The sequence below is a fragment of the Dromaius novaehollandiae genome, chromosome 1 (assembly GCF_036370855.1).
Source record: "Dromaius novaehollandiae isolate bDroNov1 chromosome 1, bDroNov1.hap1, whole genome shotgun sequence".
In the NCBI taxonomy this organism is placed as follows: Eukaryota; Metazoa; Chordata; class Aves; order Casuariiformes; family Dromaiidae; genus Dromaius; species Dromaius novaehollandiae.
In genome coordinates, this window is record NC_088098.1 from 156,594,558 (window position 1) to 156,610,365 (window position 15,808).

General features: G+C 36.3%; 1 protein-coding gene across 3 annotated transcripts in view; it reads right to left on the bottom strand.

Annotated features, from left to right (window-relative positions):
• Positions 1 to 15,808, bottom strand: part of MYO16 (myosin XVI) — a 385,095-nt gene that overhangs the window by 174,820 nt on the left and 194,467 nt on the right. For all 3 annotated transcript variants that reach the window (XM_064504083.1, XM_026102455.2, XM_026102457.2), the window contains 3 exons: positions 13,715 to 13,865; positions 4,745 to 4,855; positions 2,816 to 2,881 (listed from right to left, as the gene is read on the bottom strand). In XM_064504083.1, the coding sequence (XP_064360153.1) occupies positions 2,816 to 2,881; positions 4,745 to 4,855; positions 13,715 to 13,865 (328 nt within the window). The remainder of the gene's footprint in view (positions 1 to 2,815; positions 2,882 to 4,744; positions 4,856 to 13,714; positions 13,866 to 15,808) is intronic.

Below are 15,808 nucleotides of genomic sequence, written 5' to 3' on the forward strand. Positions count from 1 at the left end.
CTCTGAACCCACAATTTTTCTGAGAATATCCTGACATTCCTTCAACTAACAACAAGCAGATTTTACCAAAACTAGATAGTCTGCCAAGACCTACAAATTAGCTCTTTCAGAATAAATAAATTTAATAAAGAAAATACAGAATTTGAGTTAGATGAGGTTGTGAGCAGAAGGATAAACCATTTTGCATATATTCTTAAATAAATAATTTTCTATATCTTGTAATACAGCTTTTTTAGACTTCCTCATGGGTCCGGAAAATTAAGACAGGTCCCACAGGAACCCACAGCTTTCTGGAGTGGCAGGTGGAGGCTGGCTGGAACACTAAAAAACATCTAAATACTAGATGAGAATGGTTAAACAACTGAATTTCCCCCTTTCCATCATGTCCTGCTTGCTCTAACAATTCTAACAACCTTTCCATCACAGTGTTGTTTTTTTATTTGCTCCTGTCTTCAAAGTTTTCTTTCCTACCTTGTTGCCCCTCCCAGCTTCTTTTCTTCATTTTTACTTTCATTTTGTTAATTTCCCTCCAAAGTAGAGCTGTTCCCCTCAACAGAAATAGTGAAAGTCATGTATTATTTGCTGCCATCACATTGACCTCTGTATTTTTTATCACCTGTTCCCATGCATATATTATTTATTTAGATACTAAACTCTTTAATCTTGGGACCACCGATTCTCACAGAATCATTTCAGCATGGCACAAACCATCGTGAAAGAACTTAACACATTTATTCTCACTGCATAATGTTGCAAGTTTTTTGCAAGATTAGATATTTTACTAGTGGGTAAATTAAAACAAATTATTTCTGCCCTGTCCTAATCACAAATAAGCACTGCACAAATGTAACAAAGGAGGATGACTGTAGTACAAGCTGTTTCTACAAAGCAACTACAACGGTATCTCTAAAATGATATCTGCATGTTCCTAGTAGTTATAGTGTACTTCAGTGTAAAAATGCATTAATATCATCATCTGGCAGCTGCATCAAATGAAGCAATGCATATCAGTGTTCATTAGTGTATGATTCTTTATATCATCTCAGAATGAAAAACTGCTCATAAAATGATTTATTTTAGTCATTAGAAGTCTATTGGAAGTAAGTGTCGGAGGTCAATGCAGTATAAAAAATTAAAGACTGCCAATAAGACTGAAAAGTGATTAAAAAAGAAGCAAATATAAAATGTTGCTGTTATTGAACAAGGTCATGATCATCATTTCATTTTTTCATCCTGGATTTAAAAACAAAGTCAAGCCCAATATATCTTTGCATTCTTTGATAGTTAACAAACCTCATACCTGAAAGAATAACACTACCTAATGAGCCACACCATATAGCATGTCAGCGTCTACAGAGGAATTTACATCATCAATTTTTATTACTTTAATTCACAGACCATCTAATACTTATAGACTTTGACATAATACCAACTAAGCTGCTGCAGTATATTTGAGCATTTCTGTTAGCAACAGCAGAGAAAACAAAACTATCTTACAACCATGTTTTGATCAGCTGGGAAATACCTGTCTAATGCACAATACTACGCAGATAATAATGACAAACTGAAATAATGGCCATCCAAGAGAACCCAAAACAGAGTCACAGGACGTTAAGAGTCTCCTACTAAAATTGGCTAAAACAGGTCTATCATAGAAGGTCAAGAGAAGATGCAGAAAACATTCAGGAAACATTTTAATACTTAAGCCTACCATCTAAATTCTTTTTCTTTACAGTTCTATACTGGTGCACAAACTCATTGTATATCTAACACAAAATACTCAGTGACAGAAAAACTACCCTCACCCAAAATGGTGGATTTTGGCTTGTTTCCATTTCTACTACCCAAATTTGGAATCCAAACTTGGAACCTGCAGTTAGTGCCATCAAAGGTCACATCATATATTTCCCTCAGTTTTACTATTGGTATACCCAAAGCCACACAACATAGCAAAAAGCCAGTTTTCTAACCACATTTTTGAACTCTTTATAATACCCGTAAGCTCAATAAACATATCTCAACACTGCCTAACAAAGCCAGGGACCTGATATCAGTGCAACAATGAGCAAAAATCAACATGCTAATACTCTGTGTCTGAAATGGCTGAGTGAGGATGAAGCAGAGATCAGATAATCTGAATTTACATTATTCCCACAGACCTACAAAGTCCACTTGATTTACTACCAGTGCCTAGGTACTGAAAAGATAAAGGCCTTTGTAAAGGACTAGTCTCCATCTCATACGTCTGCCCTTGCCAGACGCAGCAGCTCTGCACGACTGCCCCAGGGCAGAGCTAAGCTCTTGCTGAGCACTCTGGGCTCGCTGCCTCTACGGTGCCTGAACCAACGGCCTGGCATGGAGCACAGACAGTAAGTTTGAGCCTTTCTGTAGCTCACCACCTTGCCACTCTCTTAATTACGTTTAGGGACCGGGGGGGCCATTACCTCAGACAAGCAGTGCATGAAATATGCTTGTGTCTTCTTGCAAGATTGAAGTTTGGCAGTAGCAGAAACCACCAAGGACAAGATATACATCAGGAAATATTTTTAAACAATCATAAGTGCTACAGTTCAAAAAAAAAAAAAAAAAAAAAGGCCCTGTAGGAAGGTGGCTGCTCTACAAATAAGACACTGGGAGCAAAAACACTAGTATAGTTGAAGAAATCAATATTCCTTTTGCTAAAACGTTAAACTGAGATGCTCTCAACATAAAAATGGGCATGCATGTTAATTTTGGGGGTTTGGCATGCCAAATAAAAAATATGAAACCACTGAAAAAGGTCCACACTGTAACATTTTAAACAGGCAGTGCTTACCATGGTAGAATAAATAGGAAGTTCTTTAAATGGGTTAACAAGCAACAGTATATCACCAATGTAGGTCTGAAAATAAAAAGAAAAAGATATAATTGCTTTCTTAAGTACTAAATTAATTCTTTAAGAGAGTAAATGGTTTTCTTTCAAAAAAGACTTTTGGCAAAAGCAACTTAAATCTACCTATCAACATATTAAATATAATTCGAGAATTCAGGCCCTTTTGAATTCCTAACTTTAAATGGAGATCCAAATTTACAATTCAGATAGCATAAATTATTCTTTTTGTAATAAAACTGAGTTCTTCATAACATAACATTATGCACAGAAGAATTGCACTGCATATATTATTGTTAGATTATCTGAAAGTTAATTTGTAATTCACCATTTGTTAAATTACAAAAATGTGACATCCTTACCACATGAACAAGTTCCTCAATAAATTTATGATGGGATAGATGATAGAATGTAGTAATGCTTACACTGCTTATACTGAATTGATATATTAAAATGTGTTGCTTGACAAAGGAATTGATACATTTATAAATATTTTTTTATTTCTGTATGTGTATATGCACATAATCATACACATACAGAAAAAACACACTGGCTATATTAAAATCAGTATCAAATTACCCACTGATTCCAAGTTACCAAGGTTTTACTCTTTCATATTCAAACACTCATACTTGAAAGATGTACTTAAATATGACAATGTAGCTCACCCTTGTCACTATACTTCTCACCCCACACACATCGCTGCTGCTGTATCACAAATTTATTCTTTCTTAGACTGGAAAAATTCCAGGCCTCTGTCCCTGAAAAAGTTAGACAGCAAACTAGTATGTGGACAGCCCAGTGATGCTGCCATTTTCAAAATGAAGTATTTTGGTTTTGGGAGGTGGCAAATATTGCCTTCTGTAAATGAATCTACTTTTTTTCTTCTCAAGTGCCATAATTTATTTCCTCTTTCTCTCCCAACTTGATTTCACTTTTGGGTTTTCCAAAGAACTGAACTTCATTAAGCTTCATGAAGCACAAAACAGGAAGTGTACAGTGCTAAGGAAGATTTCAGTTTGGAATTGATTCCAAGGACTTCTCCTTCTAAGACTGTGAACTAAATCACTCAAAGATGCAATTCCCTGTATTCCTTTAGTCTGAACACTGTGATCAACTCTTACATTTAAAACAGATGTGCATTTTTCACATTCACAGGTAACTTTGCTGTTCAATAAACTAGAAAAAGGGATTATGAACAGGGATGCCAAAATTTTCATGTACACATTTTTATGCAGAAGCTATCTATATCTAACTAAATGCTTCCTGTGTTTAATATGGCAAAAACGAGAAAACTTGCTTTAGATATCTCCTTATAATTCTTTCATTTGGCATCTAAATGACTAACATTTCAGTACAGAGAGAATGATCTGTGTAGATGATAGGAAATGATAATGAATCATATCTCCCATGCTGATTTTTAGTTCTTTAAAAATCTAAATTTATTTTCAATTTCCAGTAATCACATGCTCAATTAAAATTAGATTAACATAATGTTAAAGATGGAGGGATCTTTTGGTAGTTTGATAGAGAAGACCACATATGCCCATCCCATTTTACCAATACACTTTCTCTGTGAAAAAAACATACACACTGGTTTTATTCAAACCTATTTGAAGCATTATTCCATTTTTTATATCTGAATCCTAAATCTGATTTTGTGTCTGCTATTCCTAAATAAGCTTGAGAAATTTTAGGGCTTACACACACATATGTCCTGTTCCATTTAACTATTAGTCATGGGTACTGGCCAAGTTAGTGTCCAGTAATTACGAAAGTAATTCTATTCCTCCTATCCTCTCATTTGTTCTTTTGTGAAAGCTGACTGTTGACAATGAATAGCAACACTGCAGTAGCAGTTTCAAAGCAACTCACATATATCTGATTATTATTGAAACGCTTCTGAATCTCGTAAAGCAGGCTGCTGTCTGTTAGCTCACTCAAAGAAGCCAGGTCATCATTTGGGGCTGGAGGCATTAGCTTGATCTGGAAAAGAAAAATTATACAGAGAAATAAAATAACTTCACAACCAGTGACCCCGTACTGTAATGTTCTAAGCTCAAGTATAAGACTAGATCACTAGAATTTATGGAAATTTATGAAAAATGCACTAGAAAACTAGAAAGTTGTCACTACTCCCAAACAACTACACATTGTTAATCTTAAGCAAGAGAAGGACATCAAACACCATCATCAATGTTAAGGTGTATAACTGAATGAGTCTGATGGGCTTTTAAGAATACAGACCCCTACTTGGGTGCCATTTGCCATCCCTGAATCCATAAAGCCTCCCAGCTCTAGTGCAGTTCCCCTGCTCTCTTCATTAACTGTTTATGGCAGAAGAAATCAAGACTATAAAAGTCAATGCACTTGTAAACTATTTATTGCCTAATATTGAACAAAGCTCTCATATTACTCTTCATCATATAGAATTTAAAATTCTATTAGAATTTTTTTTCTGCAGAATAAAGGCAAGCTAATAAGAAGGGGGAATCATGTTGTCAAGGAGACCAGAAGAGATTCAGAAGCACCTACTGTAGCCAAAACTGGTGAATAAAATGAGCCAAGCATTGTTCAGATTTAGGAGGAACAATATAAGCCCTGCAAGGCAAAGTAAATACTAAGGAAACAGAGGAATTATCAAAAGAAAAAATTAGACACAGAAGTAAAGAGAGTCAGCGATAAGGGAAATGTGACTAAAGACAAAATAAACAGTGATATCCCAAGCAGCGTGCTTATAAATTATGATCTCCACTTAAAACACAGGTTAATTCTTTTTTCATGTCAGCCCAAAGAAAAGTATTTTTGCATGTCAGTGCAACACCTAGAAACAGCAAATTCTCATGTGACAGATGGCAGAATGATTTGAGTCTACTGCAAAAGTACTCTGTGGTGTCTATTTTGAGGCTAGACAACAGAGAAGAAACGTGTTTGTTCTAGTGTTGTGGTTAAGGTGAAGGCCCGGAAAAAAGGCCGATGTTGCCCCTTCCCAGAGAGCAGCGGCTCACCCTCAGTCTCTGGAAGCAGGGATGGAAGCAGCAAGCAGACCGGGAGATTTTTGAGGGAACCAGGAGGTTGCTTCTGGCAAGGAGCAGACCACAATGACTATGGATAGCAATGTAACCTACTGAACTTCCACCTAGTTTTCATGGGTTCACGGTCTGCTTCAGAGAACAGTTCTGGGTTCTCTTCCTAAATTTGTCAGTGCTGCACTGTGTGATATTGCAGAATAATTTCATCTTTCATCTCAGTGAAATAAGACTAACATCATCACTCTGGCTCATTGTTCCAAGTTGCTTGAAACATATATACAAACACTCATTCCCATGCCATGTTAGGAGGCAACCATGAGCAAACACTAGAGAGCTTGTGGAATAAATAAGCAGGATGAATCAGATATGATTTTATATCTTTTCTAAACCATAGAGCTTTGGTCCTATTAATATTTTGCTTCTAAAAATGGGAGTATTTAATATCAGTATCAACAAACAGACAGAAAACAGATGGCATGCTCACTCTTCTATTTTGCCAAGAAAAAACCAACAACCCACACCAAACATCACAACCACAAAACCACTAGCCTTTGTGAGATAAAACAAAATCCTGTCCTTTTTTTCTATTTAAATATTTCACCAGCTTTACTCCCATTCATGTACTGGTATGGTACAACTGAAGCTACAAACCTTGAAAACCTCTCTAGTCTACAAAGAGAGAAATACAAATACAGTTTGTAGAATATCAACTCCACACTTTGTTTTACACTAAAAATTGGGTTCAAGATACCTGTCAAAAATGACTGCTCTCATATCAGCACTAAAAACCCAAGAGACGGCTCAAATGCTTTTTCTGTTTTTCCTTTTTTTGTTTGCCTCTGTACTTATTACATGCTTGACTCATGACAATCCACTATGAACAATTTTTCTTACCTTCCAAGCTTTCTAATGGGCTTAATTATCCTAATATCCTAGTATCCCCATTTGTTCACAGTCCAAACAAATTGTCAATTATTATACCTGGCTTTCATTGCACAACTCAGCCTCCACTTGTCTTCATTTAAGTCCAGTACTGAATAAAGAGACACCAGCTTAATCACTCCAAAGAAACTGCCAAGTAGAGCAAAAGTAACTCTAAGAAATATAGCATGGGAAGCATGAAGCCACAGCTCCTCGCAGAAGAAAGGTATACGTAGCAGGGGTTGCTAGCTCCCAGATCCTGCAGAGTGCCAGAGCCCTTGCAGTGTCTTTTGGCTGCGAAGGGCACACCTCTACTCTTTTGTCCACTTCAAGCACTACAGCTACTACTGCATTTGTTTTTCTTGTAAGCAGCCCTATCCTGGTGATTTTTTGCAATAATATTGGGGGCCTCACAAAGCTACCACTTCCAGAATGCTACAGCAACTAGAAAAATCTGCTCTAGACTTTAATCATTTCCTTACTAGTCCTCTAAAAACAAATACATTCCATAAAAAAGTGTTTAAAATAAGTACGTGAGGAAAGAGACGACATCCTCACAGAAAGCTGTCTCCTTTTTTTTATCAGCTCTACCAACAGGTAAGAAATGCTGACTGCTAAATTGGCATTTGTAAGCCTCATGTGCATGTAACAGCAGGAATATCAGCAAAAGCTTTTTCAAAGTTTTTGCACTCAGCCACTCAAAGACGAAAGGCAGGCATCGAATCTGCATTCCCTCTGCAAGAAGATGTTGAACTAGACAGAGAAAGTAGCATCCCACAAAAAAATGTAAGGAAAACATACCTTAGAACAGTAGCTCTATAGAACATACAGTCTGGATAGATCAAGTGAAGACTCCTACCTCCCCACCCCCTCAAGTTTTCAGGAAATTTTAACCTGATTTCTTATATTTATGGATTTTCAATAAAAGGTTAAACACCAAAGGAATCATCACCAATTTAAAAAAGCCCTTAGAAAAAATATTCCAGCTTGCCTTTAGATTCTCTTTAAAATTATGTGAACAAGCTTGAGACAAAGAGACAAAGACTGTTTAGAAGTAGAACACATTTGTTTGCTCTTCAAAGCCTACTAAATAACAGCAGCGAAGGGTTTGGGGTTTCTCTCAGTTTGTAACTCTGATGAGTTCTCAGTTCACACTTCTATATTATGGAAAACAAATTCCAAAATACAAACTTTACGTACTTCTTGGGCTCATATGCGTTAACATAGTTGCAAGAGTCAGTATTAGACCACAGACGTACACAGACACTACACAGACATACAACGACGAGAAGGCAGAAGAAAAAATAGCTCTCATCCCATTAAATCCAGAAAGGCATAAATGTGCAAATATAATGGAATAAGTAGCTCTAGGAGTTAATTTACTAGATTTACCTTATCTATTGTTTTTTTTAAAATATACATGTAAAATGTACCTACTTACACATGTAAATTGTGAAGATACACAAATACGCTAGCTGAAAATTTCACAATGAGCTTACTTCTCATGTACCTTACCACTCTCCTCATTTCGCTGACCCATCTCTTTCAGAAGATATGTATTCAGAAAAGTGGAGCAGCAAGAACTATCAAAAGGCTACTACGACTATTCTCTTTTTTCTTATCGAGTTGGGAAATGTTAACTTTCTTCTTAAAATATTTGTATTTTCCAGCTCCCAAAACAGACATACATGTCTGGAAACCACAGGTTGTCCGGAAACCACAGGTTGCCCACTAGGTCTATGTCTTTCTGTCTGCCTATTCTGGAAGTATTTTCCTCATTCCACAAAAGTGATTGCAGATTTTTCTGTCACACAGAAGATGGCATTTGTTGCTTTTTTTATCACGCCTGTCAGATGCAAGGCTGGCTAGAAATCAAAAATTCTACTTGGCCAAAAAGTAAATTAAATTTTGACATTTCTTCTTGATGATGCACGTTGGCATAGAACAAAATGCACAAAAGAACTCCAAGGACTTTTTAAAGTTTTGCATAGAGAGAAAGCAACTAATAAGCAGAAGCCTATAGCCTCCCCCCTTATTAGTGGACTCAACTCACTTGCAGAAGCAACCCGGGATCATGTATATACCTTACTCTGTTGTGTCCTATCAAAACTCAGAACTCCCATATCATAGTGCCATAGAGCAAGTTTCTCGTAATTCATCCTCTGGAACTTTCATTTTGTATAAAGATTAAATCTACACTAGGCTGGAGACAAAGAAACTATGTCTTTATTTGTAAATAAAAGAGGGGTTTGGAGATGGATTATAGCACTGGCCTGGGGTTCTCCATACGTTTTGAACTGTTGGTACACTTCCTTGCATGGTTTTGGCCCATGCTGGGGCCAAAACTAGCTGGCACTTGTGTAGATAAGTCTGTGTATGATTCAGGTCACATGTCAATGGCCATGCCCAGTAAGTAGCCTGGAAATGGCCACATTTTTGAGGAGGAAAAGAGTTTTGTCTTATGGATGTCCACTGAGCCATCCCATATGGGCCACAGACCCTGGGGCCAGGCCCTGCTTTGTTTTATTTTATAATATAGGGATAGCCAAGGATGCTGAGTCTGTAGATAGATATAGAAATATAGTCTGTAGAAACGTGCAGTGCTCAGTTAAATTCCTGGCTGAGAAAGTGAGGGAATCCAAATCTCTCACAACCAACATATTTTTCCACAAAGTTTAGGGTTTGGTGATTCAGCATTTTCTAACAAACTGGTTACATTAAAATTTGCAGTTAGGTCAATGAGCAAGTAAATAACCTAAAAACTGCATTTAAACTGAGATAGCAGAATGAGAAATAAGACATTCTGAATGCATTTAACTCACTAACAATTTTACCTAGGCATAAACACCATTTACATTATTAATAATTTATTTGAGGCCACCTTCAAAATCTATTCTGCTCATCGCCTCTCCTGAGTACACAGATGAGTTTTCTCCATTTTCTCCCTTGCTGCCTGTATTTGGCTATCATAGTAACATGGTGCATATTTTAGAAGACAGTCATAAAAGAAAGATAACCATAAAAACAACACAAGTTCTAAAATAACTACATTTCAGTAGGTTATTAGTTTTGAGATCTTTTAATGCTAACAACGAAGATTCCTATTTACACATTTAAATTAGATACACTTAAGTGTGTTCACAATCTACTCAGATAATAACCTCTAGTGATTTTTATTTTTTTAATTACTTGTGTCACTGAAATAAGCATGCATTCTAGGTTTTATGTGCAATACTATGATATACACTGCTGTCCCTTGTGCATGTGGTAAGTGATAACTAGAACAATAAAAAGGGCACCAGGGGATACTTGGCCACACAGTTTATGCGGCCAACAATATGTAAACAATAATTATGTGCCAAAGACGAAATATTTAAAAAGAATGGCCTAATTAAGAAAAAGAAAAGATTTAATCTATCTTTGTTTGTAGAATGAAGCACATAATTCAATTCCAGGCCAGTGATTTCAATCTACAATCAGAAAAATATCCTTCCCAGCTGAGAGGAAAAGAAATTGCCAACTATGCTAAAATTTTGGGAATTATTCATACTTCTTTCTTTGTTTGGCAGCACAGACCTTGAAATTACAGATGATCAAAGAACAGCTTTTACCTAGGAAAAGAAAAAGCTAGTACAAGCCAAGTGAGACTAAAAATGCTTTATCAATGTAGTCATTTGATCTCCTATTTTTTGTGTAATAAAAATCTTACTTCATGAGAAATAATATTTTGCTAAGGCTCTTTTTCATTATTTTTGCAATAAAAAAATTGAAGCTACATATAAATCTGAGCTGTTATTTTTCTCAAAGCCAAAAAAGTTTAGAGCTTTCTGTATTAAAAATGCATGTTTCAGATGTAATAAAATGAAAATTTTCTCTCTGATCCCCCAATAAAGGCCTAATCTGCATGGCATATTGCCTATGCATGTATGATATTTCTGACACAAAGCATATGAAATATCATGCTGATCTATTTTAATAATATATGAACATAAAATCCAAGTAATGACTCCACAGATCCTAATGAAAAATTAAATAGAACATAATTACTTTGAATGTAGTTTGGAATGCAACTGGTAAGAATAAATTATAGTGAACCTCATTACAATTTGTATACTTAAGAGATGTGTGGGGGGCGGATATTCAAAGCTTTCCGTTGGTATCAGCAATAAATAAAAATTTCACTTCTCAATAATAAACAGTAATAAAATACAACAATAATAAAATAATAATAAAATGTGCTATTTGTAAAGATCAACTCTGAAAATTCAGATCTGCATATTATACATACGTATACATATATGACATACACCTGCAGTTCTGAATGTGTGCCAAATAGTACAGAATAAAATCCCTCCTTCTCACATGGCAACAAAAAAAGTTGCTGCTACATTAACAAGAATATTCAAAGCAGCCAGAAAGTTTGGTCTTGATTGCTTTGCTTCAACTATAATACTTTTTACTGTCTCTTGATTCTTGGGGCCCGCTCATGATCGGTAGTGCCTTATTCCAAAAGAGAAGAGAATGGAAGAAACAAAGCACTCTAGCAATATGGTTAAGTTACCGCAGCTTACTGTTCAGTAAAAACTGAGACTGCCAATAAATATGGCAAAAAAATCAGCAAGCGCACACTGAAACAAAAAATAGCTATGAGAGAAAGGCCAGCTTCCGGGCTGCCACCTATTTCACTTAAAAAAAAAAAAAAAAAAAGTGCTCATATTTTCATCTTGACAAAATGTAGCATCTTGACTTCAGTTAAATATCTCTAGAAACGACCTTTCTGGAAGTTGTCTGTAGTGTCAAAAGTCTTACTTCACCCTCCATGCAATAGTCTGACCTCTATGATTTCATATCAAGAACATAAAATATGAAGGCAATAATGATTTCTCTAGTTTACTAGAACTGAGTTATTTCCTCAAGTGATTAAGCTATTTTCTCCTCTTTTTTCCATAAGAGCTAACTCTTATTAAGTCCTAGCCAACTGAGAAATTGTGTTAATCTATGAGTTTTTTTGTTTTAATGTAACCAGTCATTTAAAAGTGTAACAGCTGAAATAGGTCCATGTTCCTAACCTATATTCCCTGTTAGCACTACCTTCCCAGATAGCACTGCTCCTGATTATTTGCTTCCAAAGGAGCATCACTCCTTATTCAGCAACTGCAGATATCGGGCCAAGTTTGTACAGTTTTTACTGCTTCTAAAAGACCAGAAGACATATATTCCTTCTTGTTCATGTACAGCAGAATTTCACAGGGAGACTTCTGCAGAAATTATTAGCTAATGGGACTAAAAGAGATTCACATTTAATTCTGCTTACTCTCACATCTTTGAATTTTGAGCACCGCACAAAGCTGCAGTATGGTGAAATAGCAGAAGAAATATATTTTTGAAAATGCATGGGGACCTTGAAGTGGCTCTGGAACATTGTGGTAGAGGGGCATGGGGGAGGTGTATGAAGACCTCTGCTCTTTCTCACTGAAGTTTGCTGCTTTTCTTTCAATCAGCTTCCATATGCATTTTACTGCATGGACTGTAAAGGAAAAATCTAGCCTGGAAATAACAAAAAACTATAAAAATGTTAGCTAGGTCTGCAGCAAAACAGAAATGAGCAGATGAAAGTATATATGGCCTGGTCTACTTCAGCTTCTATCAAACAGGCAGAAGCAACTGGTAGTTTCAGCAAGACTGAGTTAAACATCTCTCTCTTCCCCCTCAATTATAGGAGGGTCCCACCTAACACGGAGACAGTTCCAAGCATTTATTTTCTCTACCAAAATTGTTTTTAGATTGACCATGTTGTCACCACATCGGTACACAGTCAGCAAGGCCAGAATTTGTATGAAATGAGAACAAGATAGATGCCAACTCCATCAGAAGTGATCCCTTCTGAGGGAGAGACTGAATAGGAAGCGGGGTGCTAGATGAGATTCCAAAGCTGAGGATGTTCAGGGATGGGCCTCATTGACTGAACTCATATGATTAACGCACTCCTCTGGAACTTATTCAAGAGGAAGCCATGGCAGGTGTGCAGGCTCCTGCCAAGGCAGGTGGGCAGCTCTTCTGAACTAAACATGGTTTAAATGAAATCAGAATCTGGCTCCTTTATTACCTTTCAAACTTACATTATTTTAAATGGATATTCCTCCCCCTCCCTATGCTTCTAGAATATGTGTTTTCTTGAATAAATGTAATAAAAAATAAAGTCCCCCTCCTCCCTCCCTCCCCCCAATATTTAAGTTCTAAACATTTAAAGTTGGGACATGCCAGATTTACAATTATCCAAACAATGGGTAACTGCCTCTTTTCGCATTCGCCCCATACACTGAAATGAGGTTGCGGTCCTATGGAGAAAAAAATAACATGTCTCTAAATAATTAATGCCTATATACTAGTATGTAAGCACAAGAAGGGGAGTTAACACTGCATCAGCAGCTGTAAAGCTGGCAATTCCTATCTTTAATTTTACAGTTACTGACTTTGCAACTTAATATTTCCTCAACATTCATTTTGTTTTAGATTATATTTCTTTCCTTTGTAAATCAAAGCTGAAGACAAGAGCATACTGTGGACCGCACTAACAGTTGTCCCTCCCGGTTGTGAGCCATCAGTAGAGTGTGACCTGCCACCAGCCCCCCGACTGCTGCAGCCCCTGACCTGCCACCAGTCACTGGCAGAAAGCAGCTGCTCGTTTTTCAGAGAGGAAACTCTTTGCAGGGCCTAGATTGTGATCACAGGGAGTGATCAAGGAGACAAGGCTTCTTCCCACAGTGCAAATCATATTGTCATGGGGAGAGGGAAAAAATAAATTACTATGTTCTTAGGCTTGCTTTATCATTAAATTTGCAATTTCCAGGCCTAAGCACTAACCAGCATTTCAAAAAACTGCATGCATTACCTGTTCAAGTTTGGTTGTACCATTCACCGCGACATTTTCAGGTTCACTGTCTTGAGATTGCTGCTTACATAAACCTTTAGCTGCATCTTTAAACATGGTGTCTTTCTCCAGCAAGCTGTCTTGCTTGGCAATCGGTAAAGCCAGGGGATTGCTGCAAAGAGAATCAATAAAGCAATTACACTCCTTCTGAAGATGTCAGACAAACAAAAGATTGCCAGAGGTGGGTGGCACAAACATAGAACTAAGATATAATTCAGGGCTGAGACAGTAGTTCCTGATCCAAGTAGAAAAAAAAAGGTAAGAAACAAAGACTGTTCACATAGGTTGGTCTGTACTCAAAGACATACAGGTCTCAGCAAAACACTTTGATTTAAAATTCACCTTTATGGATATCTGTTCTAAAGCAGAACTAAGCAAGCCAAACAGAATATGCATGAGTTTGTATTTGATGGCACTAGGTTGGCAAATCAATAGGTACTTTGAAAAGCGAATTTAAAATGCATACTTAACCTGCACAATAGTATTTTGAAAAGTAATATATTTTAAAATAATTCAATAAAGATATTGGCATTGCAGTTAAAAAAAATTAAAATCCAAAGTTTCTTTTTTTAATAAAAGTCAATATGCAAGTTTGTTTTATTTAGAAGAAAAGCTGCTTTGATTTTGTGATATGGTACAAAAACAGCACATACACATACACAAATACACATACTGGGTGATATGTATACACATGCACATGTGGTGATATTTCCCCTACCGATGCTTCAGACCATACAACACTTCTGAACAACAACAATGCCAAAATCTTAGATGATTTTGGCTGTGCTGTACATCCGCAGGAGCTAGGAAGGAATTAACTCCTCGCGTTGAGTCCACAAGTATCTCAAAAATAACGTTCTGGCCTCTAAGAGTGCAAACGAGACAATTTCATGGCAGCTCCTTGCCATAATGCATACACAATTTCTTCGACAGGAACTGTGGACTCAGTGTGGGAATATGGGAATGGTGCATTCCACTACGGAATAAAGCCCAGATATCAACCTCTCTTCAAAAAAAAAAAATCTCATTTTTACTCTAGGTTATGTGAGCCTTGTCACTGGTTATAATAAAGCCAGGATTTTATATATACACTCAAGTATATAGTATATACTGAAATACAAACACTCAAGTTTACTCAAATGAAGCGAAGTAGGACCCACAGCTAGGTTAAGAACTGCTAGTGAGAACAGAAATGAAGTGTGGGCACAATTTTAGAAAGGTGCAGTCCTAAACAGGGGCAAAACACCTAAGCAGAACCCTTTAGGAAACCAGTGTCAAATAGTTTTCCACTGGAATAAAAGTCATATGATCAAAACTGTTTTTTGATGAAATCCTATCAGTTATGATGAAATTTTGATTTGTAAAGACAGAAAAAATGTTTTGCAAATGTTGAAATAATTGGTTTCAATATTTTGTAATGAAATATTGACATTTTCTTTTCTAATGATGTTGTGCTTCATACATTTTATATTAAAATGTCTAGAGGGACACCAGTGAAATTAATTTTTTCATGTACTGTTTTGATTGATCCAAAATGATTCTGTCACAAATTTATTTACCAAAATCACACAATCAAAAGACCCAAGAGCCAACTGTTATTGTCTTTTGTCTTGATTTGGGCTGTAGAATAGAAAAGCCATTATCCAACTCTTTTCATGAACCTTGGCAATTTTTAGATATCATACAATAAAAGATACCATTGATTAGGCTGCAGAAGAATTAAAATAGCTGTGACACGGTGCAGCACAAGTGACTGGCACTATTTCACATTTTCCCCAGACTTAGAATTTAACAGAACATAATTAAATACCACTTTCTTTTTGAATAGTCTTTTGCTATTCTCCAAAACTGCCCAAATTTCTTTGGACTAAATTATTTTCATATTTAACCACAAGTAAAGAGAAAAATGTTAAAGAAAATTATAAGCCAAATGAAATCAAATACTAAAAATGTTAGCATTGCCACTTACAACTTTTTATTATACATAAGATGCCTCTTTTAATTTTGGAAGAACCAGGATTTTTTTTGCTAGAAATTTAACTTTTACCATTTACT